The sequence below is a fragment of the Emys orbicularis genome, chromosome 2 (assembly GCF_028017835.1).
Source record: "Emys orbicularis isolate rEmyOrb1 chromosome 2, rEmyOrb1.hap1, whole genome shotgun sequence".
In the NCBI taxonomy this organism is placed as follows: domain Eukaryota; kingdom Metazoa; phylum Chordata; order Testudines; family Emydidae; genus Emys; species Emys orbicularis.
Window position 1 is genome coordinate 37,385,409 of NC_088684.1, and position 26,752 is coordinate 37,412,160.

General features: G+C 39.4%; 1 protein-coding gene across 2 annotated transcripts in view; it reads left to right on the forward strand.

Annotated features, from left to right (window-relative positions):
- The window catches only part of UBR5 (ubiquitin protein ligase E3 component n-recognin 5), a 144,125-nt gene that overhangs the window by 9,508 nt on the left and 107,865 nt on the right, over nucleotides 1–26,752 (forward strand). For both annotated transcript variants that reach the window (XM_065397837.1, XM_065397836.1), the window contains exons 2-7: nucleotides 14,247–14,291; nucleotides 14,774–14,855; nucleotides 15,015–15,091; nucleotides 15,895–16,014; nucleotides 21,073–21,262; nucleotides 23,800–23,959. In XM_065397837.1, the coding sequence (XP_065253909.1) occupies nucleotides 14,247–14,291; nucleotides 14,774–14,855; nucleotides 15,015–15,091; nucleotides 15,895–16,014; nucleotides 21,073–21,262; nucleotides 23,800–23,959 (674 nt within the window). The remainder of the gene's footprint in view (nucleotides 1–14,246; nucleotides 14,292–14,773; nucleotides 14,856–15,014; nucleotides 15,092–15,894; nucleotides 16,015–21,072; nucleotides 21,263–23,799; nucleotides 23,960–26,752) is intronic.

The following is a 26,752-nucleotide window of genomic DNA, read 5'->3' on the forward strand; positions in this document are numbered from 1 at the left end:
CTGTCTCAGTTCTGCATTTCATTCTGTTGTTGCTGGTCCCCGTTTGCCAAGGGAACTTTCCTATTGATGAATGAGAGAATGCCCTCCCCCCTTCCCCTGGCAAGTTTTGATAATTAAATCTTAAGGCATGACAGGCTGTACATCTTAGGTGTGTTAGGGCTTGAGATAGAAATGCTTCAAATGCAAACAGTTTGTGCATTTATCAGCACTACTACACAATTCATCTTATTGCAGTTACAAAATGGGCCTTTGATTAAGATAGTGGTATATTTTGCATGCATTGTCTTTCTCTCTACTTATTAATTTGATTGATGTGGATTGGGACAAGATTGTTACCCAAAAAACCCCACCAAAACTATGTTGTAAAATTACTCCTAAGGATTTCTTTGTAGATTTAAAAATAATTTGAGGAAATTAATTACGTTAGTATGTTTGTTTTTCCAGGTTTTTGGTTCAGACTCTCCCCTGTGCCCTATTGCTCCAGCTCCCTTCTCCTGTCAGAAATGATCTTTCCAAAGTGTCTTCTGCCCCTCCTCCTCCGGTGGTTTTCTCATTTCATTTTTGTATTTTTTCAAAAATGTTTTAAATTGGGAATAGCTTAATGCTCCCAAATGCCTTTTTAATTTTATTTATTTTTTTTAAAAAAAGGCTGGTCAAACTGTAGGAGGAGTACAGGGAGAACCTGCAACTGCAAGTTTTAAAAGACAGCTGCAATGAATTTGTTGTAATACCATACATAGCTAAAATGATTTTACTAAAGAATACCAATTACAGAAGGAGTTTTCAAAATGTTTTGCTGTTTTTAATACCTCTTTGCTGAGTCAACAGAAACAATCACAATCCATCACTACTGTTTTATTGCTATGACATTGAGTTTTGCTGATTTTGTTTGTGACAATAGAAGTGTAACTTAGCAGATGAAAGCATGAAGGTGGGAGACTTTCATAGTTTCTCAGGTTTATCTTTTAATACAAAATATTGTGTAGAAAAACACACATGCACAAGCTGTTTGCTGCTCTTTACTCAAAGCAGCCAGTACCAGCCACAGCCAAAGATGTGGGTAATTTAGGATCATTATTACTGTATTACAATAGTGCTTTAATGTATAACAGACATCTTCACCACTTCCTAGGACACCAGCCTCGGCAGCCTCCCCTCCAAATGGGAATCAGCAGTAATAGCCAGGAGGATCCTGCATTGCTTCTTGACATCATTCACTCAGCTTAAACTTAGATTCTGGATTTCTTTTTTCATGTGCTGTATTCAGGGCCGGCTCCAGGGTTTTGGCTGCCCCAAGCAGCCAAAAAAAAAAAAAAAAAAAAAAAAAGCCGCGATCTGCGGCGGTAATTCGGCGGGAGGTCCTTCGCGCCGAGCAGGAGTGAGGGACCGTCTGCTGAATTGCCACCGAATGGCTGGACCTGCCGCCCCTCTCCGGAGTGGCCGCCCCAAGCACCTGCTTGCCAAGCTGGTGCCTGGAGCCGGCCCTGGCTGTATTGCTAGTAGTTGGTGGCCTCTTCATCTTGAACCTCTCCCACTGCAGCATCTCGTCATCTGCCTAATCTAATTCTCCCTGCTTATTATTTTGCTTGCCATCTTCTCTCTTCCCCCTCAGGTTCCCTTGCACTTTATCTGCTCCTGCTTGAACAGTTCTTTCCTATCCCACTTCCTTCCCCCAACTAGCCCCTGGAATGAAACACATTTTTCCTATCCACCTGGAATGGAACTCTCTCAAAATATCCTTTAAACCTAAAATGAAGTCCTTGTCATAAAAATAGATGACAAAAAAGATAAAAGGTCGGGAAGAAGGATATAGCATATAAGTAAAATCATCAGAGCGATTGTAGGTTCAAGTCTTTGTTCTGTGTGTGTGTGTGTGTATATATATATATATATATATATATAAAACAAACTTACAAGACTTATGCTGTTCTTGCCCTGACTACTTTTATGCTATATCCCTTATACCCACATTTTATATCTCTTGTCTTTTTGTAAGTTTGTAAGTTCTTTGAGACTGAAATTGTCTTTCTGTATTTTTCTACAAACTCTTAGTGCAATGAGGCCCTGATGCTGGTTGGGAGCTATCACAGACTAAACAAATAATTTAATTGGAGTTAATATTAAACTCCCCCCCCTTGCAGTTTGACACTACTTAATATGTACACATAAGTGTCTGTGTTGCACTATTTTTTCTAATAACTTATTTTAAGACGATCCTCAAAATGCTTAGCCACCTTAATGCATTTACCTGAGTGGCACTTCCTTGGTCACAAGCTATTGGCCTGATTCTGCCACCATTGAAGTCAATGAGTTTTGCTATTTATTTAGGTAAGCGGAGGATCTGGCCACATAACAAACAGGTAAAATGAAGATTTCCTACAAATTATTTAAAAATTGTTCAATTTTTACAACTAGATTAAATTTTAAATCAGTCTTCATAGGTGACATGCAAAAGGGGGGAAAATTGGCTTCTGTATTTTGTGTGAAGTTCCTGAAAACTTGACCCCAAAACCTGCTTGTTTTTCTTCCCTAATTTTGCTGCACTCATAGGTCTGAAATATGGATTACGAGCTTTCTCATTCTTAATATTAAGGGGTTGAAGATGTCAAATCTTTGAGACTTTTCTCTAGTGTTTCTTAACTGTTATCCAAACACAACATGGTTTAAACATTCCAAATAAAAATAGTTTCCCCTCTCAGGTTTCATTTATATTGTATCTGATTTCTTCTTCATAACAATTGCCTGTAGAGTCTTCCAGGTTAAAGAGGGTAGACAAAAATCTGAATTTCTAATAGAAAAAAATTACCCCTCCCCAAATTTCAGGCTTCCTTTATGCTGCATAAAGAAGCAAAGTGTGGGGACCTTTTCTTCCACCCCCACCTTTCCTGGTCAACCTTTTAAAAAGTACTTTTTAAAAAAATTTTATTAGAAGGTCCTCTTCCTTCCTTCCTACTGGACACATAGTGGTCCATCTTATTTGTATATTTTTTTCCTTTTGCAAAAATAGATTACTTATATAGCATTTCACAGGCTTTGCTGTCAGGACTGTTTCATCCACTTCTGAAATGTGCCCCTTTGTAGGATAGAACTCTGGAGCTATTTAACAGTATATAGAAATGTTGCAAACCATTTTAAGGTATCTAATACTGTATGTTGTTACAGGGGGGGAAATAGGCAGCCAGAATGTAATGTGATCAGAACAGTCCCACTCCTGCAAAAAGGTATTATTCCCAGGAGTGGCCAGTTCCTGCGTTTTTAATATCTGCTGAAAAACTGCACCACCGGTGCAGGGCCAGTGGTTCAGTCAAAACAGGGTCAGGCAGCTTATATCTGACAAGATTGATACCCTAAATAGTATGGCTTCAGGCACAATATGAAGCAAGAGCTATATAGTGTGATGCTTAATGAGTTTCTTGGCATAAAACCAAAAGGCTGGATAGACTGTGGGGGAAGTACCTGGAAATTTTGTGGCTGCTGTACTGGTAGATGGAGGGGGGAAATAATCAGTTTTTGGGAAATGCAGGCAAAGTGGTACAGTGACCTATCCACCCCACAGGCTGACTGGCTTTTCAGTTTTGAGTTATTCAGCCTGAAATCCCACTTCTCATAAAAGTATGGCTGCTTGTTTTTCTGGCCCAGCACTGTCTCCTAAACAATTTTTCCCTCTGTTTCCCTTCTAAAACAAGGTTGCAATATCTGATGATAGAAAAAAACTGAAAATGATTTCTTTGTTCTTTAAAAATTCTATATTTAGATGAAGTTTTACCGTTAGCAATCGAAAGAGATTTTAATTATACAAGCAAGGCACTATGTAGTCTGTAGCTTCCCGAATGCACATTATGCAACAAGTCTCCCTAATTCCTGCAGCATAACAATACTGGCTGTTGTATTTTGGCTGCATTTTAAAGCAAATTAAATATGTGAGACTCGTTACATTTGGAAATAAATTCAGTATTGCAGTTAGAATAATGTTCCATAGGTTTAATTTGATAAGTCTCTAGCCCTACTATTTACAGAGAGAATGTTCTTACATTTATCACCTATGTGCTGCTGTATTTTGTATTGACAATTGCATTATTGTATTTGTAAGTTGGGAAGACTAGAGGCTTTTGCACCTGCTTTTGGTGGAGTTGAGGTGTTAATTTTGGATTTGGAGGATTTTGCTCATCTGAAAAGTAGAACTGACTTTTCATCCTATATGATTTCAGAATGTACCTTTTAAGATAATATTGTTGGACTGGATTATGGTTGTGTATTGACCTGTATATCTGATCCAGAAGAGGACGTGATGTCTCCCATTTCACGATTGTGTGTAGGCTGCTGTTCTGTCTCCCTAGTCCTGGAATGATTAAATGCCATGCCCAGGGTCTGTTCAGTCCCTTTCTTTAGGCACCATATATTGATTGCACTGACAATCTTTAGCAAACACCAAAAGTAAAATAGTTCAGCATAAATCCAACAGCTGCCTTGCCCTTGACCCAGGGGCTTTCTTTCCAGAGCTTCCCTACTCTTGGCAGCACTTCCCGAGGCCACCTATAGAGCATCTGCAGGGCAATCCACCTTCTCCAGGACCTGCCCCTGGAGCTAGCCTGCTTTCTATGGGTCCCCCATCTCAGGGCTTGTCTACACTACCGTGCGGAGATGATCTAAGATGCGCAACTTCAGCTACGTGAATAGCATAGCTGAAGTCAATGTACTTAGATCTACTTATGCGCTGTCTTCACTGCGGTAAGTCGACAGCTGGCGCTCTCCCGTTGACTCCGCTTGCGCTACTCGTTCTGGTGGAGTACCTGAGTCGACTGGAGAGCGCTCAGTGGTCGATTATCGCATCTATACTAGACACGCTATATCGACCCCTACTGGATCAATCGCTGCCCTCCGATCTGGTGGGTAGTAGAGACAAGTCCTGAGAGTGAGCTCTTTCAGACTTTATAGGAATCAGATGCTCATCAGGCAGTCACCTGACCCATTCCTAGCTTGGTCTGATGATCCCGCTCTGCCAGGCCCAATCACCTATTCTAAAAGAACTGTGCCTCAGAACTGTACAGGCTTGCCTCAGGCTCCCCAGCCCCTAAAGGGGAAGACTACCCCATTATAGAGTGCCTGTGAAAAGCCAACCAAATGTGTCAAAACCACCACACTTGCAGGGCCAGTACTCTCAAGATCATCTTCTAGCTTGCAGAATGTGGTCTGCAAATCCACTGCCCTCTTGCTGTTTAAAAACCTACTGGATACACACTTATGCTCTCTCTGGTGGCTAGAGGAAAGTAGCTGAATAAATCATTTGCTAATTTATCTTTTTAAGTGAGGGGAGGAGAAAAGAAACCTCTCCATTTGCATATACCAAATGCTATGCACTAAGCTTTGCTGAGTATCCACATTGCCTTACTGTTGTTACCTTTGTCTGTTCTTCCTCATACCTTTTGTTACCTTATTGCATCATGTCCTAAAGTAGTTTGTAAGTTTCACGGGGTATGGGTCTTAGTACATTTTGGAATGATTTTAAAATAATCCATAAACATGTCCTCTCCTACCAAAGACTTAGGTGTGGATGTGAAAAAATTGAATATATACATAATTCCTTACTACTGGATCTTCAAAGTATATCTGAGGGTGGATCCTGGCTTTTGAGGTTCCTCACACACATTTAGCCCCAGGCCACCAGACTCCATATGTCACAAGTACACCACTTGACATTCAGACTGCTGGGTGTAGTTGTAGTCCTCAGTAACTTATTCAATACTTTGCACCCATGTCACTTCCAGAAAGTGGGGGGGAGACTTGAAAATCTGGTCCTTCCCTGAACTAGTATCTTGTTTCCCTGTGGCACTGTAGCACACTCATAGTTGAAAACTGCACATGTACACTATTGGAGGAGATCTTGAAAAGCCTGCTTCTACCTAAATCAGTTGCCACTGTGTTCTTGTTACTAACGGCAATCTACTACTACAGAGGTTCATTGACTGCTGTGAAGAAAAGGATGCCATCTGATAGAATAAGATTTTATATTGTCTATAGATCTATAAAGAAGATTGTTTTATTTAGTGTAGTGTATATGGATATTAATCTAAGTGATGATCTTATCTTTTTTCCCTTTTGGGAAATAATTTCTGTGCTATGTGCTAAAGAAAAGTTGGAGTCAGAAAGTTAAATAGTCTGTCAAATATACCACATAAGTACTTGTGCAGTTCTAAATGGCTCCATTATGTCAGTAGTTCAGGGACCAACTTTATGCCTTGTGTTTTTGACTTCAGTGGAGGTTGAACCAAGGATGAATTTAGTTCAAGGCGTTGTCATTTTCATAAGCCCTCTTCCTGGAGTGTTCTCTTGGAGCAGGGGTATCAAACATACAACCCACATAATGTATTTATTGGCCTACATGACATTCAGATTCTCTATCATCTGAGCTTTCATTTAAAAAACCCCAAGTCTCTAGCCCTACTATTTACAGAGAGAACCTTCCAAATGTGAACTAAGTGTAACTCATGCTTTGATGTTGGCCTAATTCTGCAGATAGCTTGAAACCATGATTTAAGGGTGTGAGCTACTTTCCCCCATTCCCCAAGTTGATATTCATTCAGATTAAAGCCCAGTAATGACCCTTCAGTTTCAGCATTAGCCATCTAATCAATGATCATTTTGGTGGATGGAATGAAGTGGGCAGTAGTGAAGTGAAATGGAGGAGCACACTTGGCTGAAAATTGAGAATTTCTTGAGGGATGGAAATGCTGAGAAAATTACAGAAGACTAGTAAATATGCGGAAGTGGGAGTGAAACAGGCAAAGGAAGATAGAGAAAGAAGAGAAACAAAGCATAGAGATAGTGGTGGTCCTAAAGGGAATAATGTTTTACAATAAGTAATGTATATGAATAAGACACTAAAGAAATTTACATAAAAAACTATACTTAAAAGTAAGGTTGCCAAGTCAAACACTCAGAAGATTGGAATGATAGAATTAAGGTTGCCTATGCATACTCATTGTTAGTCTTTAATTACACAATCACATATTATTTTTTCCATAGTACCCCCCTTCTTATTTTACAAATGCATAAGTATTCAATATTGATTTTTATTTTCATCATTCATTGTGTGGCCCCAGACCTTACTTAACACACACCATCCACTGAATACAAAATTATTTCTGTGGTGTTCTCATAGTATATGAGTGCTTCACAAACATTTAATGAATTTATCTTCATTTCTCCCCTCTGAGATTAGGTGGTATTATCACTTTACAGCTGAGGAACTGAGGCAAAGAGAGAGAAAAGATTGAGTGAAGTACCCATTAATTCTGGGTTCCCAATTTGAGAAGCCTAGGGCTTGATTTTTTTCAGAGTACTTAGTATTTTATATGTTCAAAGCACAGCTCCCATTGACCTAAGTTGCAACTGTGAGTGCTCAGCACTTCTGCAAATCGGCCCCCAGGTGTCTCATGTTGGGTTCCTAGAAAATGAGGAGCGCACAGTTAGTGATCTCCCATGAAAAGTTTGGTTTAAGTGTGAGTGACTTGGCGAGAGTCACATAGGAACTCTGTAGCAGGGGCAGGGTTAGAATCCAGTTCTCCAGTGTGCTGTTCAAATTCCTTAACAGTGAGGCAGTCCTATTTCCTCCTGCAGTTTCTTGCCTCATTCACTACCCACCTTCAAACTTCTGCAACAAGTAAGGCAGGGGTCCTACAGAAACAGTGTCATTCACTACACAACTCTGATTAATTCCCAAAGTGTTGTCCATACTGTGCACTGAACGAGGCAGGGGTCCTGGGGAAAATTAGTATGTGATCATATGCTTAAAGACTATACATCATAATGCCTATGCACAAGGAGGTTGAATTAAGGTTACACAGGCAACCTTAATTTTGGGGTTTCCTAACTTTCAAACAATTGACTTAGCAATCTTAACATTCTTTTAATGTTAGGTTTTTTAATATAACTTCCTAGCTTTTTTTATATGTAAACATTTAAAAAAACAACAACCCACCATCATATGGAACAATAGTGATCCTAGGTCATCAGCAGGTTTGGGATCGTAAGATCCCCAGTACAGTCCTCTGTCTCTTCTTGATCACATGGTGTAAGTGGTAGTGATAGAGGCCATGTGGACCTGCTACTAGATGGGGATGGGGGCACATACTTTGCTGGTGGGTATCTGCTATTTGCTGACCTCAGAGGAATATTGAGACTTGGTAAAAATTGATTCAATTCCAGGTTCTAGGGGTGACTGTTCTGTAGCATTTATAGAACCCATGTGCCCCCAACCTGTCTGCCTCTTCTATGCCTCTTCTATGCAACCTATCTACCTCTTGCCTATGTGTCTTCCCAGCTTCTAGCCAACCAATCCATCCTGTCTTTTGCTCCTATCTCCTGTTCCTTTTTGCACCCTTTTTTGTGTCCCGATACCCTCCCCTTTGCATCTGTACAACCTCTTTACCCGCTCCCTTTCCTCCTCTGCTCTTCTCCACCCAATAGATTCTATACACTCTCCTTCCACCACCCTCCAAATTCCTCACCTATCTGCATTCCAGGCAGACTGTTCCTCCTTTTCTTCCACTCATCTTGGATGCTAGAAATGGGAACACAAGAGAAACAGTCATCCTGCTCTCAGTTCCATTTTCTGAAACCACAGCAGCCTGGAACAGCAATTGTAGGGAATGTCCTGTTTTGTCCCTGCAGCCCCTGCTGGATTGGAGCACACTCAGTGCAGATGGACTTCTCAGAATTTACATAAGAACATAAGCATGGCCATGATTCATCTAGCCCAGTATCCTGTCTTTCAACAGTGGTCAATGCCAGTTGCTTCAGAGGGATTGAACAGAGTGGGCAATCATAGAATGATCCATCCCTTGACATCCACACTTAGCTTTTGGCAATCAGAGGCTTGGGACACCCAGGGCATAGGGTTGCATCCCTGACCATCTTAGCTAATAGTCATTGATGGACCTAACTTCCAGAACTCACCTCATTCTTTTTTGAACCCACTTATACTTTTGGTCTTCACAACGTCCCCTGGCAATGAGTTTTACAGGTTGACTATGTGTTGTATGAAGAAGTTCTTCCTTTTGTTTGTTTTAAACCTGCTGCCTATTAATTTCATTGGGTGATTCTTGGTTCTTAAGAACATAAGACTGGCCATACTGGGTCAGGCCAAAGGTCCATCCAGCCCAGTATCCTGTCTACTGACAGTGGCCAATGCCAGGTGCCCCAGAGGGAGTGAACCTAACAGGTAATGATCAAGTGATCTCTCTCCTGCCATCCATCTCCACCCTCTGACAAACAGAGGCTAGGGACACCATTCCTTACCCATCCTGGCTAATAGCCATTAATGGACTTAACCTCCATGAATTTATCTAGTTCTCTTTTAATTCTTGTTTTATGTGAAGGAGTAAGTAACACTTTTTCTCCACACCAGTCACAATTTCATAGACCTCTGTCATATTCTCTCTTTGTCATCTCTATTCCCAGCTGAACAGTCTATTTTTTCGTCTCTCCTCATATAGAAACTGTTCCATATCTTTGATCATTTTTGTTGCTCTTCTCTGTACCTTTTCTAATTCTAATATGTTATTTTTGTGGTGGGGTGACCAGAATTGCATGTAGTATAGTAGTGTGGGCGTCCCATGGATTTACATAGTGGCATAATGATCTTTTAAAAAAAAAAATCTATCCTTTAATTAATGCATCCTAACTTTCTGTTAGCTTATTTGACTTCTGCTGCACATTGAGGCAATGTTTTAAGAGAACTATCCATAATGACTCCAAGATCTCTTTCTTGAGTGGTAACAGCTAAATTAGACCCCATCATTTTGTATGTATAGTTGGGATTATGATTTCCAATGTGCAGTACTTTGATTTACCAACGTTGAATTTCACCTACCGTTTTGTTGCCCGGTCACCTAGTTTTGTGAGCTCCCTTTGTGACTCTTCACAGTCTGCTTTGGACTTAACTAGCTTGAGTAATTTTATATCACCTGCAGATTTTGCCACCTGTTTACCTCTTTTTCCAGATCATTTATGAATGTTGAACAGCACTGGTCCCAGTGCAGATCCTTGGGGGACACCACTATTTACCTCTCTCCTTTCTGAAAACTGACCATTTATTTCTACCCTTTGTTTTCTGTCTTTTTAACCAGTTACTGATCCATGAGAGGGCCTTCCCTCTTATCCCATGACTTCTTAGTTTGCTTAAGACCTTTTGGTAAGGGACCTTGTCAAAGGCTATCTGAAAGTCCAAGTACACTATGTCCACTGGATCACCCTTGTCCACATGTTTGTTTGACTCCCTCAAAGAATTCTAACAGATTGGTGAGGCATGATTTCCCTTTACAAAGGCAAAGTTGACTCTTGCCCAACAAATCTTGTTCATCTGTGTGTCTGATAATTCTGTTCTTTACTATACTTTCAACCATTTTCCTGGTACTGAAGTTAGGCTTCCCGGCCTACAATTGCAAGGATCACCCCTGGAGCCTTTTTTTAAAAAAAAAAAAAAAAAAAGGAAAAAAAGAAAGGGGGAAAAAAAAAAGAAAAAGAAATCTGTCTCACTAGCTATCCTCCAGTCATCTAGTACAGAAGATGATTTAAGTGATAGCTTACGTAGCACAGTTAGTAGTTCTGCAATTTCATATCTGAGTTCCTTCAGAACTTTTGAGTGAATACCATCTGGTCCTGGTGACTTACTGCTGTTTAATTAATCCCCAAACCTCCTCTACTGACACCTCAATCTGGGACAATTCCTCAGATTTGTCACCTAAAAAGAATGGCTCATATCCTTTTCAGTGAACACCTATGCAAAAAATTCATTCAGCTTTTCCACAATGGCCATGTCTTCTTTGAGTGCTCCTTTAAGCACCTCAATCTTCCAGGGGCCCCACTGATTGTTTGGCAGGCTTCCTGTTTCTGATGTATTTAAACATTTTTTTTGCTGTTAGATTTTGGGTCTTTGGCTTGTTGCTCTTCAAATTCCTTTTTGGCCTGCCTAATTATACTTTTACGTTTGACTTCCCAGAGTTTATGCTTCTTTCTGTTATCCTTAGTAGGATTTAACTTCCAATTTTTAAAGGATGCCTTTTTGCCTCTAACCATTTCTTTTACTTTGTTTAGCCATGGTGGCACTTTTTTTGTTCTCTTAGTATGTTTTTTAATTTGGGGAATACATTTAAGTTGAGCCTCTATTATGGCGTATTTAAAAAGTTTCTGTGCAGCTTGCGGGAATTTCACTCTTGTGACTGTACCGTTTTAATTTCTGTTTAACTGGCCGCCTCGTTTTAGTGTAGTTCCCTTTCTGAAGTTAAATGCTACTGTGGTGGGCTTCTTTGGTGTCGTCCTCTTCCTCCCCCCCCCCCAAGTATGTTAAATTTAATTATATTATGGTTGTTCTTACCAAGCAGTTAAGCTATATTCACCTCTTGTACCAGATCCTGTGCTCCACTTAAGACTAAATCAAGAATTGCCTCTCCTCTTGTGGGTTCCAGGACAAGCTGCTCCAAGAAGCAGTCATTTGAGTTGTCAAGAAATTTTATTTCTGCATCCTGTCCTGAGGTGATATGTCAATATGGGGATAGTTGAAATCCCCAATTATTATTGAGTTTTCTATTTTTATAGTCCCGCTAATCTTACCATCACCATCCTGCTCAGGGGGTTGGTGATTGTATACCACTGTCAAACTTTAACAAGTCTCTATTGAGGATGTGTGAATTGTCATTTGTTGAAGGTTCATAACTTGGCCAAATTTGAGTGAATTTTCATAGGGGTGGCAAAAGGCACATCACTCATAAGAACATAAGAAAGGCCGTACCGGGTCAGACCAAAGGTCCATCTAGCCCAGTATCCTGTCTACCGACAGTGGCCAATGCCAGGTGCCCCAGAGGGAGTGACCCTAACAGGCAATGATCAAGTGATCTCTCTCCTGCCATCCATCTCCACCCTCTGACAGACAGAGGCTAGGGACACCATTCCTTACCCGTCCTGGCTAATAGCCATTAATGGACTTAACCACCATGAATTTATCCAGTTCTCTTTTAAAGTCCTAGCCTTCACAACCTCCTCAGGTAAGGAGTTCCACAAGTTGACTGTGTGCTGCGTGAAGAAGAACTTCCTTTTATTTGTTTTAAACCTGCTGCCTATTAATTTCATTTGATGACCCCTAGTTCTTGAATTATGGGAATAAGTAAATAACTTTTCCTTATCCACTTTCTCCACATCACTCTTGATTTTATATACCTCTATCATATCCCCCCTAGTCTCCTCTTTTCCAAGCTGAAGAGTCCTAGCCTCTTTAATCTCTCCTCATATGGGACCCGTTCCAAACCCTTAATCATTTTAGTTGCCCTTTTCTGAACCTTTTCTAGTACCAGTATATCTTTTTGTGAGATGAGGAGACCACATCTGTACGCAGTATTCGAGATGAGGGCGCACCATCGATTTATATAAGGTGCCTGTCACACCAGAGTGTGTGAGAGGCATCGTCCCCCCTCCCCATTGTCTCCAAAGCATGCGTGTGCTAGAGCTTCTCAACAAAAGAGTGGCAAGAATTATTGTAACATGGGCTAAAAACATTTTTTCCTAATCTTGTTGTTGCTTGGAAACATCTGAACAGTTTTAGTTGAAACTTTAAAAAATTAAGTAAATACAAATGTCTTTTTTTTAAAAGACAAACACCTCGCATGGAGAATTGCAACTTGAACATTTTAAGTTTGGGAGAGTTATAAGCTCTCATTATAAGACCCTATGAAAATAGGGTCTTATAATGAAAATTTTAGGCAAACTTAACTATACTAGCTCTCCTATAATAGTTACATGTTTAATTACATAAAGGTCATATTGTACCCTTGATCTTTGTGCTAATCCTTCTGATAGAAGTGGGCATGTCAGTGAGCGCTGTGGGAGTATAGAGTTCTGATTTATACCTCAGCCCATTCATGGATTGCAACTTGAACAGCTATTCGCGTAGCTGAAGTTGCGTATCTTAGGTCGAAACCACCCCCCCCTCCCCCCGTAGTGTAGACCTAGCCTCAGAGATATTTGTGTAAATGTTAGACTTTAAGCTGTTTGGAGCTGGGTCCATATCTTAGGCACTATTGAATAATAAATATTTCTGATTTCTCTGAATTGTCTACCTATTTTCCCCTACATCAAGTTGCATTTATAGTTTATCTCTTTGACACTTTTTGTATTTGAGCTTTTTTCCCTCCCCTCACTTTCTTTTATTTGAGAATCATGTGTTTGTTTTAAATCTTCTAAGATCTCACACCCTTAAATGCCCTGGAAAATGGCATCTTTCCCTTTTGCTAAATGGGGTTGGAAACAGTTTAATCTTAGATAGTTTCTTGTTCCGCCTGATGTTTGATCATTGTTAAGGCTAAGATTTTGTCATGGATATTTTTAGTAAAAGTCAGGGAAGCCCGTGACCTGTCCCTGACTTTTACTGAAAATATCCATACAAAATGGGGAGTCTGGGCAGCTGGGTGCGGGCTCCAGGGGCCCTCACCACCCGTGGGGCCTGGGAGCTCCATTGTCCCCCTCCACTGGCGGCTGGGAGTGGTGGTAGTCCCTGCCCCTGCTGCCCAGAAGCGGCGGGGAGATGCCTCCTTCCCCCACGCCCGGCAGCTGGGAGTGGTGGGTGGCGGCGCTGGCTGAAGTCACAGAGGTCTTTGGAAATCACTGATTCTGTGACTAAATCGCAGCCTTAATCATTGTTTGCCTGCGTTACTTCATATGTATTGGCTAGTAAGGGTATGGTGACAAGACAGGAGTAATGAATGCCCTTTTCTTTCCAACAACCAAAAATGAGTGAGAAATGTGAGCAAAAAGATACTATACTTGGATTCTATGGTAATGGGTGGCATCATAAAATCCTAAAGTAGTTTGTTGAATTGAGGCTGGCCCCCACAAAATTGTAGTGCAGTGTCCTGGCATCTTGTAGTGTTTGTACTGGGTTTCATCACTACGTAGTAGTGAGTAGTTGGTATAATATAAATTTGTTGCCTACTGATGCAGTGTCCGACACTGAATTGCACAATTTGTCTGATGACTTGTGTTCTGAAATGTAATTTGATTATTAAATGGCAATCTATGTCTTCAAGTAGTTATGCTGCTGTGGTGATTTCAAGTTGTGTAGTATGTTGGAGAAGCCACACAACGGTAAGAGGTTGAGCAGAATAAATCATGTCACAAAACAAATATGCTGCTTAAGTGAACTTTACATATAATAGAGGATATTTTTCATATAGCATGTACTCTTTTTTTTGTTGCAGGTTAAGGGAAGTTTCAGAGAAGCTGAATAAATACAATTTAAATAGGTAAGATATATTAGCCATTGCTGTAAAACCATTCAGCAAAACAATTTTTCTGACTGACAAGCAAAAGTTTACATTGTAGATATACATTTCTACTACTAACATTTACTTTTTTGATATATTTCTGAAAAAGGTAACTTTTATGACTGGGTAGGAAGTTCTAGCTGTTGATTATTATCTATTAGTAAGCACCCATCTCCTACAATTAATTTAATTTGGAGTATAGGCGCCACTTTTTATTGCTGACTGAAATAAAATATACAATATTGCTTTATCACCTTTTAAGGTTTTGTTTTGCCTTTTCTATGCTTAATGATTGAAAATACATCATATTTGCTTCAACTAGTGTACATTTTAAGTCATTTTAAATGTTTTATATCAGTAACCATCATTGCACATTGCTTCTTCCATATACCACTTTTTACAATTTTTGTTCGGAGTTCAAAAGTTTAAAAATGTTATACATGCTCCCTTTTTATTTTCAGCCACCCCCCTTTGAATGTATTGGAACAGGCTACTATTAAACAATGTGTGGTGGGACCAAATCATGCTGCATTTCTTCTTGAGGTAAATTGCTCAAATCTGTTCTCATAACAAATTTGAAACCATGCGGTTAAACATAATCCTTTTTAACATCAAATTAATCAGCAACTGAAGACTTGATTTTGCTCTAATTCTGCCTTGCATTTCAATTTTGGACACTTGTTTTTCTTATTTTAAAAATAGGACGGTAGAGTCTGCAGGATTGGCTTTTCAGTTCAGCCAGACAGACTGGAATTGGGTAAACCTGACAACAATGATGGGTAAGAAATATATATATATTTTTTTGTACTCAGCAGCTATTTGAAATGGATAAATCTGAATTTTCTTATATATTTGTCTTTGAAATCTATCCTCAAAATTTAAAATGAATGCTAGTACCATGTAGGAAGTCTTTAGATATGGTACAATGGTTGTGATTATGTAGCTGAACAGCTCAGTTCTAGCTTGATAGTTATATTTTTGTGTTGAAAGAAATGCCATACCTAGTACCAAAATGATGATAAAATTCCAACTTTCTGAAAGGAACAGACTTAAGTACTTACGCCCCATATTGAACCTACTCTGAAAATGGTCCCAACTGGAAGGACTTTCATTAACTTTAGCCCAGGTAAGTGATCTTGATAGGACTACTATCAAAATAACTCAAATCTGGGCTTAAAACAATCTTTTTAATTCTAAAATAGGAAGTTGTTGCCTCTGGTTTACAGAAATAACAGTGACAATTGCAATCTATACATATTAAATTAAACATGAAGTTCAGAAGCTACCTCATTTCAAAGTAATTAGAATTATATGTGTTTGCAGTTATTCTATTGAAAAGGCTTTTTTTGTAAGAACAAAACAGTGGATTGCCGACATGAATACCTATTAGGCATGCTTTCCATATCTCAGTATACACCTTACTATTTTGCAGTTAGATTAGTTTGGAGTATTCCCCAAGGGTGTTGCTTAAGCTGGTATGTTACCAGACTAAGTCCCTGAGACTTTAGACCTGGGATTCCAGGTTTTGTTCTTAACCCATTTGGGATTGTTTTGTGACTGATTTACCATCTTTTACTTTCAGTTCAAAGTTGAGCAGTGGCTCAGGGGCAGGAAGGACATCCAGGCCAGGCAGGACTAGTGACTCCCCATGGTTTCTGTCTGGTTCTGAAACTCTGGGCAGACTGGCAGGCAACACCCTTGGGTAAGTTTTGATAGGATTGAGGCTGCTATCTTTTTGTACCATATTTGGGTATGTGTGTATACACATATATAAATTGTATACAATTTGTATGAAAGGTTTAAATGCAGCAATTGTTGAGCTAGGGCACAACTAAAAATCCCTATTTATTAAATCACAACTGATCACTCAGAACCTAAGATTTGAAGATATCCTGTATTCAGGATGAAACCAATTCAGAATACAAACAACCAAAACTAAACTCATATTGTTGGTTGTGTTGTCCTTTAAAAAGTGTTAGTGTTTGAATTTTGGGTCATTACTAATTTTTAGAGGGACACTGTCTATTTAAACACCACACTTCTGCTGGAAATCTTTTAGACTACTAGTATTGAAGTAATACTTAAATTTTTTAAATGAAAGGGATTACAGAGGGGAAAAATTGTGGTTTATTTTGTGCATTTGGCAACATTCTGTTCGTAGTCAGTTTTATTATTTGCCCTTCTGTGTACATTAGTTGGTTTCCCATGTTTGTGTAGGCCTTTCACACAGTAAGAGGAAACAAACTCCTTTAATAATAATAATAGTTAATAAAAAGGAAAGTGTTGATTGCAAAACCACAAAAATTGAGACAGGAATTTGAAGGAATACTACATAAATTTTAATTATTTCAAATTGATGGTGTTCCATTGAAGTCAAATGTGTATATATCCTTGTAAATTAGTCTTCATTATTTAATCATAATAGATTTTGCATTCTGTGACTTTTTAAAGACCTTTTGAACACTGCCACATTTTGTTAGTGTATATTTCAGTGGATATTATGAAATTCTGTAATCACAGTCCCTGAATATGTGGGAAATTTTGCAGTATGGTTAAACAGAGGAGAGGCAATGGTTTTTGTCCAAAGTGGAATTAGTCCCTTACTTATGTCAAAGAATAAACTAACTTTAGCTAGTGCTTTGTATGATTAAAATGAAAGAAATGCAACCCTATAAAATTTATGTAGAGAGCCATGTTCCCTCTAATTTTTTCCGTCTATGTGCGGATTAAATATGTCCACCAAGGTATATGCCTATGTGCGCCACTAGTAGAAACAAAACACCTAGATATAATAGATATTTTTAAAAAGTTACCATAGGGATAATTACTCCAGCCAGGACAGCTTAGGCATTTTAGAACTCACTACTCAAAGAATTAAATGTAAGAGAAATGAAAATTATGAAATGCACAGACCAGTCAAAACACTAAAATAACACACTTTGAAAGAATAAAATTACAGAGAATATATGTGCATTGTAGGAAGTACCAAGAAGTAACAACAATTAATACAAATATGTGTTCGGAGATGAGTGTGAAAGAGACTGTGTGAGACACAGAGACTGTGTGTGTGTGTGTGTGTGTGTGTGCTGGCTGCTGGGGAAAGCCGTGCACTGTCTCTTTAAGAAACTCACTGAAAGCTCTCCTGCTCTATCCTGAGCCCTGTTGTTTCCCCTCCTCTGCTTTGTGGAGATGGGGTACATGGGGGGGGGGGAGAGAGAGAGAGAATGTGTTTGTGTGTGTGTGTGTGTGTGTGTGTGTGAGAGAGAGAGAGAGACCGATTGTGAGTTGGCTGGTGCGAAATTCTCAGAAACAGTGCACTGTCTCTTTAAGAAAGGCACTCAGCCACTCACCTCAGCAGCTCCGAGTCCTCCTGAGCCAGGCTGTGTCCTCTCTGCCCTGCTCTGTGGAGATGGGGTACAGGGGCGAGGGGAGGGGGACACCCTGACATCAGCACCCTCCCCCAACCCCCACTCTGTGCAGCCAGCAGGAGAGTCCCAGTAGCAGCTGCAGGATGGAGCAACGTGGGGGTGGGGGCAGCACCCAAACACATGCTGCCGGCTGTGCGCACTGAGCTAATCATCTGGGTGGCACTTAAATCTCTCCTGCGCGGCTGCCCAAGCACGCAGCTTACAGGAAACACAGGTAGAGAGTCTGAGCCTTTTGTCCCAATTTTATTTTTAAGGCAAGCTAAAAAATGTCTGGGTCTGTAAATGTGTAGAAACTTGGTGTTGGAACAGTTCTTCTGTAGTTTAAGGCATGCAGCTTCTAGCTGGGATCTAGAGAGCACTATATTGAATTTTTATATTATATTCTCAGTTGAGCACAGTCAGTGTGCTTGATGGTGTATGAACAGGACAACAACCCTAAGGAGCTTCAGACCTTCTCTGGAACAATTCAAAAGTGGATAATTTGAAGGATGCCAAAACAGCACAACAAAAGTAAATGTTAACTGCTGTAGTGAAAGGGATTATTTACCATACTACATTGGTTCTCCAACTTTTTCAAATTATTGAATACTTAAACTAGAAATCCTCTCATGATCCACCTCCCATATCTGCTTAAACTGGAGTTAAAAAAGTTATAACCAGCCCACATTAGCCAGAATAATTGTGTTTGCAGAAACACTGTTTTGTGCAATTGTTTAAAAATGGTTTCCTAGCTAGGGGAAAGTGCAATATTGACAGGACCTCTAGAAATTAGGTGACGATAAACTTCATCTAATTCAATACTAACTTACGTCCAGTCCCCTTTCCTCCCAAATATTGCACCCTCTCTATTTTTTTTTATCTCCTGGAATGTACAACTTTATACATATTAGTATCAAATCTCTCCTTGCTGCTTCAAAGCCTCTGCTCTTATTTGGCCAAGTTATTGCATGGTTGCTTCTGTTCACTTGTGTTTTGTCTCTCCAATTTTGCTGCCATCAAGAAATTCATGGTTGATGCTTACACCAAAGGAATACCCAACAGAGCCTTGTTCACAGGCTTCCTATTTTCTGGGATGATGTGTTTCAGTTATGTACTTTTTCTTTATTGTGACAGACCAGCTTTAGAACATCAGCAGTCCACTGTGTACAATTTGAGAACTTTGGTCTTAATGCATTGATAGAAATAACTTGACTATTTGAACCATGTAGATAATATATGCCTATTATAATTCAGAGTAATTCCTTGTATCCTGGAGTATAGGACTGCACAAATGAAGGTGAAAAACAAGATATAGATGTGTCTACACTCAATACAACTCCCACGGCTGACTGTGTCAGCTGATTCGGGCTCGTGCTATGGGGCTACAAAATTGTAGTTTAGACATCCAGTCCAGTCTGAACTGCTTTCCTAGCAGTTTTAGCAGTTGCTACTTCAGACAGCATATATATTTCTTTTCATCAATCAGAAGTTTGGTCTTCTGAATTTTCTCTTTAAACTATGTTAAAGATGAGGCTGGTCCCTTCTAAGTAGTTCTGTTCATACTATTGATTAAATTGTTAGTGATGCTATATCTGATATCCTTAAGCCTCAGTGTGCAATATGACAGCATCTACATTGGTCAGAAAAGCTCTCTTTCTGAAGGAATGGATGGCTGATTTATCCTCCAAAGCCTGGTCTTATCTAATGATAAACTAGAGAGACGTTGATTCTCAGCATGCTGTGAGTTACCTAGGTTTAATCCAGCATAGAACCTTCTGAAGGAATTCTGTGGCTGCTTTAAACTATTAAAAGGTAGCTGTGATAGAGTGGATTGAGGATGGATCTAGAAATTGGGAGATCTGTTTTTGTTCCTTTTTTGGCACTAACATATTGAACAAGTCACTTCTGTTAATCTCAATTACCCTATCTATAAAATGTACGGCCCTACCAAATTCAAGGCTATGAAAAACATGTCATGGACCGTGAAATCTGGTCTTCTGTGTGCTTTTACCCTGTACTATACAGATTTTACAGGCGAGCCCAATGTTTCTCAAATTGGGGGTCCTGACCCAAAAGGGAGTTGCAGGGGGATTGCAAGGTTATTTTAGGGGGATTGCAGTATTGCCACCCTTACTTCTGTACTGCATCCAGAGCTGGGGGGCTGGAGAGCGGTGGCTGTTGGCCAGGCGCCCAGCTCTGAAGGTAGCGCCCCGCAGGCAGCAGTGCAGAAGTAAGTGTGGCAATACCATATCATACCATCCTTACTTCTGTGCTGCTGCTGACGGCGGCTCTGCCTTCAGAGCTGGGATCCTGGCACGCTCTCCAGCTGCCCAGCTCTGAAGGCAGCACTGCCGCCAGCAGCAGCGCAGAAGTAAGGGTAGCAATACCATAACACTCTTCCCCCCCCCCCACGATAACCTTGCAGCCCCCCCAAAAACTTCTTTTTGGGTCAGGACCCCTACAATTCAACACCTTGAAATTTCAGATTAAAATAGCTGAAATCATGAAATTGATGATTTTTAAAATCCTATGACCATAAAATTGACCAAAATGGACCGTGAATTTGGTAGGGCCCTAGTAAAATGAGAATGTTTACTCACCCTTGTGAAGTGATATATACTACTCCTGGGGAAATCGTGCTCCAAAAAAATAAAAATAAAAAGTTGCATAACTTAGGTCGACTTACTTCTGTAGTGTAGACAAGTCTTAGCATCAGGGAAATGACTGAATGCTTCAAGGCACATTTCTCTTGAGTAGTGACCTCTTCTAGATGGACAGGTCAGAAGAGCTGTTAGATATTTGTAAGACAGCCAGCTGAGTGTCGTGACCATCTCTGAAGCTCTGTTGGCTGAATGTGGCAACCTCCTTTGATGTGCACTTCTCAGAACGATGCTATGCATTAGGTGTAATACTTTCTTGTTGATGTTACTGTTGCTTTTAGAAACTCCCAAGATTCATGACTGGTGTAGAGTCATGAACAATAAAATTTATTACCCCAAAATTCTGGTTCTTACAATTTCTTCTGTACAGCCCAAGCTTACACTTTCAGTTATTCTGAATTGGCTAGTTTTACTGCTGTTTACATTGTTTATGCTTTTATTAGTGTTAGAGATCACTGCTCTGGAGAAATCAACTGAGAATTCAAGCTGACAAGCTCTTCTCTCTTTTACGTGGAGGTGACATGGCTCAGCCTCAGTTGTACTTTTCTCAACCTGATAGAAATGAAATGTATCCCATAAGGTGTCTGATGTGAAGATTCCAGTGAATAAAATCCAATATATTTTACACTTTTAAAATAGCTCAGAAAATGTACAGAACTGTTTAAAATAATAATAAAAATATAAATCCCTTAGAAGCCGCTGGAGTTCAGGGGTTGGTGGAAGTGGAGGAGGATCCTCTGGTAGATCATCAGCTGGAGCTCGGGATTCCCGAAGGCAAACCAGAGTTATTCGCACTGGACGTGATAGAGGATCTGGACTGTTGGGTAGTCAGCCACAGCCAGTGATTCCAGCATCAGTAATTCCAGAGGAACTCATTTCACAGGTAGGTGAGCTGGCAGAACTTTGCCTCTGTTGATAAACCTTTGGAAACTGCTTATAGATTCATAGTTGGTGGGATACTATTTGGTATTTTGTGTTCTCTTTGCCTTTTAATTTCCTCTTCTATCTGAAAAACCTGACCTTGTCTAGCTGAATTTTTTTATTTTAGAGCTGAAGGCAAGGACCAGAACTTAGAGGCGGAGATGAGGCATGGCGTACATACACAATGTTATAAAGTTGGTAATCTGCAGATACAGGGGATGTTGCAGGAAAAGAGTTCATGTTCAAGAATGGATGTCAAGGTTATTGACAGTAGAGGCAAACGAGTCTCTGTTAAGGAGGGTAAAGGAGATGGAGTTGGTTGGGATTGCTTTATTTGTCCAGTAGAAACACTTCGGTCACAATCCACGGATCACAAAGCCCTGTGTGACTGTGCTCATGTCCACATTAGAAACTGTAACACTCTTAGTGTCCAATACAGATGGAAGAAAGTCAGTTTGTGGCATTCTTACCCACTGGAATTCTAAGAGCAGTTGGGTAAGTAGTAAGACTCTGTACTGACAATGGGTCATTAGACTCCCATAGTCATCACAGGCTGTCCTGAGCATGCTCTTTGCTTTCCTCAAGGATCAAAGCAGTAGGCAACAGATTGAAATTGACCTGATTCTTGTAAATTTTTTACTGCTACCTGCAGACTTAAGAAGACAGCATTTCATCCACTTACTTCATTTCACGTTTGGAAAGCTTTCTTTGCATTAGAATTTTTTTTTTTTTAATAAAAGCTTAAATGCTGGAGAAGCTGAGGATACTTCCTAGGAAAGTTTGTTTGTCATTAGTGATTGAGGGAGTTTTACAAGACCTGGTTCAACAGAGAAAAAGGAATCGATGCGTAAGTAAAGGAGAGTAGACTTTATTTTTTAAAAAAAGAAAGCAAGCAGCAGGTTGAGAATTCAATCTTTAAAAGTCTGTATAGGAGGGCATAGCAGCCCATGTGTTTGAATGAGACAGAGGTGGGAGAGAGCCACTGTTGGCAAAAAGGAAGGGATTAACAACATTATGGAACCAGTTGCAGCTCCATAGTTAAGATTGAGTTGAGATTTTCATTTACAGCAGGGATTAAACATCTTTATATATAGAAAAATACAGTATATTCTCCCCTTACTCTTTGAGTATAAAATTAATTTTTTGAGAATTTATGAGTAAATCCATTAAGTAGTTCAATAGTTTAAAATTAAATTTAAAATGTGTCCTTTAAGAAATCTAGCACCTAGAGATCAACATCTTTGTTCTCCATAATGATTTTAACAACAGAATAATAGACTCCTCAGACTTCCTAAATAGCTAAAAGTCACTGAAATCTGGCTATATAGGCTGCATTTGAAAAACTTTTTTATGGTTGATGGTATTTTTTTCCTGTTCTTTATAACTGAGTTTCTTCAGACTCTGTTGAAGAATAATCTGCTACAGAGAGAATTCCATGAAGAACCTAGCCTCTCCATAATGGTCACTGTCTCCCTTTGTTCTCAGTGGGACGGGTGGTCCTCTAAGCCTTCTCACAGCATAGGGTGACACTCTTACCCGAGAGCATCTTGACTTCTTTCTCATTTGAACCAATGGGTTTTTTTTCTTGAGGATCTCTGAAAGAGAAGATTTTATGTACCATCCTCCTTCTACAGAAAAACTTTTGGGTTATGAAAAATACTGGCCCAAAACCCATTAATCCTAAATATTCCCTTCCAAAAGGTGTTGTACCAGATCTATTCAACAGAGAAGGTAGCAGGGTGTGTGCGTGTGCGCACTTCCATACCTTAACCCATTTTTTTTTTTTTTAAGTTTAATTATGAGTGTCCTGGGTTTAGCACTCTTGGTTATGAGTTAATTACTACATTCTGACTACATTCCCATTTTTTTCTATATTCCCAGATAAAAACCACATTAAGATGGAATTAAGGTTAAAAGTGCACATAGTAATTTTTAGAGTAAAATACATAATACTCTAAATTACTCTGTGTACTTTCAACCTTAACGCCATCTGAATGTGTTTTTTATCTGGAAATATAGAATGAAATCAAGCAATAATAATGCATTAACATCTGTCAGCTTTTTTTTTTTTATAAAGGAAATTGGAAGATCTTGTAGTATTGGGGAAAGTATGTAGGGCAAAGGAATGAAAATGCAGTCTTGGCTCCCATATAACAAGTTATCTTTCAGCTGTATTATCTTTGTTCATTAGTTTCTTCACCTTGGCATTCTTGGCATTCTTAATTACTGTATGCAAACTATCACATGTGGCTTTTTGGGACTTACAAAACCCAAATCCCAAAATCTTGCTTTTCATTTGGAGACTTGATTTCCATGTACTGGTGAATCAAATTGTTGACCATTGGCCTTCATACACTATGCTTGTCTTTTTGAGAAATCAGCAGTAGCGCTCCAACTTTTCGCTACTTCAGGAAGTTTTGCTCTTGTAGAGAGAAATCACTGAGTGATGGTTGGTGAATTGGGAATGACAAATAACAAACAGTGTTCTGCATTTTATAGGCACAAGTTGTTTTACAAGGAAAGTCCAGAAGTGTCATTATACGAGAACTCCAGCGGACAAATCTTGATGTAAATCTTGCTGTAAATAATTTGCTGAGCCGTGATGATGAAGATGGAGATGATGGAGATGACACAGCAAGTGAATCATATCTACCTGGAGGTTTGTATATCGTGATACTTACTTTTTTTCCATCTTTCAAATACAGTTGAGCTCTCCTATTTCAAAAGGGTTATCTGAAAATGCAAACAAGTTCTCAGCTCTCTGTTTGAACATCAACAATGTGCTCTGTGGTGTGCAAGGTACACAATGAAGATAGTCCTTGCATCCAGGAGGTTTCAGTCTAAGATATGAGTAACAGGTTGCACTGGGAAGCCTGGAGAGGGTAATAGCTTTGATGTTTTAAAAAAACTAACTACACCTCTACCCCAATATAACGCTGTCCTCGGGAGCCAAAAAATCCTACTGCGTTATAAGTGAAACCGTGTTATGGCGAACTTGCTTTGATCCGCCGGAGTGAGCAGCCCCGCCCCCCTGGAGCCGCTGCTTCACCGCGTTATATCCGAATTCATGTTATATTGGGTCGCGTTATATCAGGGTAGAGGTGTATTGTCTTTACTACTTTGTGGGTAACACACAAAGTGAATCTTTTGGATGCTGGGCGTCACATCATCAGCATTACAAATTATGCTACTGTTCAGTGAGATGACTGCCATGCAGTTTGCCATAGATTCTAATTCTGATGATGAAATTAATTCTTTAAATTTTGAATCTTAGTCTTTACGTGGTAATGTGAACTTTTAAGATGCATTTTTTTTTTTTTTTTTTTTTTTTTTTAGAGAAAAATGTGTACAGCTTTCTATTAAGGATCTAGCTTAATAGTCTTTGACAGTTTTATTGAGAGCGTCTATTCTTTAGCCCCAAAATATCCTCATAACTAAATCTTATAGCAGTGCTGGAGTGTTGCTGTCGTGCGGGTTGAGCCTTTTTTGAAATAGTGTCTTTCCCGTGTAATTGCTTTTAAAAGTCCTTCAGCCTTTTCTTGCATTGACTAATATTTCCGTAATTGGACTTTACTCAGTAGGAAAACATGCTTGAAAATATGTAGTAGCCAAGTCTAATGTTTGTATGTTCTGGTTAGGTGCATAGTATGAAAATTAAACGTGTAAACTCTGAGTGCATAGTAGTTTTTCTTTTTGTATGATAGAATGACATTTTAGTATATTTTTCTAATAAATGGGTTTTTCTGCTCATCTGGTTCACCAAGAAGCTCATGGGCTTCCTTCATCTTTATCTTGTCTACCATGTGATTGGACAAAGTGTGTTTTCCTGCATTTGCATCTGACAAACTTCTTTATTTTTGCTTTAGAATCAAAAGTCCTTTGGTTCAACCGGTAGGCACAGAGAAAGCAAATTAAGGCACTTTTGTTCCACCTTTCTCTCTAGTAATTAGTTGCACAATCTGTCTGCCAGAGATTTAATTGAGGAAATAAGTTCATTTTACTCTCTTCCCAAATTTATTCAAAGTAAATATTCTTACCCCTGAGAAAACAAGGATGCATCAATCCTGAAATTGCCTTCAGCTCTGTAGGTAAGCACCCTTGGTCGCTGTTTAGACCAGAGTTTCTTTCCACCCCAATCCTGTGCTGAGTTAACGATTCTCTGGATTAGTACTACTTCAGATTATAGCGGCAAACTTGCAGGGACCATCTGACAATCTATGGCTTGGAACACATGTCTGTTTGTGAGTACTGTGACTTCAGTTGATGACTTTAGACTGTCTTGACTAAATGTAAGATAATTAGTCATGAGCACAATGTCTAAGCTTTCAGTAAATTCCTAGAAAACAGTTTCTTCCTTAGCTAAATTTTTTTATGATCCTCCCTTTGGAAAGACCAAACCTTTCTAGGTAAGACTGCAACTTCCTGACATAAAATTGTAATCTTTCTTATCATCTTATCCCACACTCCCCTGAGAAAATTGATTTATTTTCAAATTTTTTGTGGGCAAAGGGATTGGAAATGACAACAGAAATGGCACTTTTGACACCCTTCAGCTCCAGTCTGGACGAATTTAATCCAGAATTCCTAGTTCTCAGAATGCTTTCCCTTGTCTTTCATAAACTACATTAGATTTTTACAGACTAAAGTTGATAACTATGAATTGTCACCCTTCAAAGAGTGTTGAACTATAGTCCAGATCTGGACATGGCAGAAGGCCAGCTTAAAAATATGATGACTGTATGCCTGTGACTCTATTCTTTTGTATATTGAATTTTGCTTACAAGTTTAGCAGTTCTTCTAGCTCTTCAGAGTCAAGTTAATTGTTAGGATTAGGATAAAGTATAGGCGCCAGGAAAAATGGTGGACCATAATACCTTCCCGGCATCTCTTGTGAAAAATAGTGACACTTTCCTTCAGAAGACTCCACAACAGACACAAATTGAATTTTTGATTGTCTAATTTCTCATTCACACCTAGCATAACTTTGCCCTAAGTCTTCTGAACCTTCTTTATTTTCTGAAATTGTTCCTCTCCTCTTGCCTCTGGATATTCTTTTGAACGTACAGCGCTATAGTCTTGAAGAGGGGAAAAAATTACAAGAAAACCAACATTTACGATCCAGTCTCTCAAGTGATAACTCCAAGTAACCTTTTTTTTAAAGGTGATCCTGAATAGTTGTTTGTTAAAAGTGGGGTTTGCCTCTTAGCTTTTGATCTTATAGAATGAATGCTTGAAAGTTGTGGGTTTCTGCTTGTTTTTAAAACCTTGGAAAAGCAGGAATGTCAAGGTTGGAGGGCTTCTTGAGTTCTTCAGAAGTGTTTATTTTAAACTCTGGCCCCTTAATTACACCTCTACCCCGATATAATGCGGTCCTATATAACGCGGTAAAGCAGCGCTCCCGGGCACGGGGCTGCTTTACCTCGTTATATCCAAATTCGTGTTACCGCAAGCG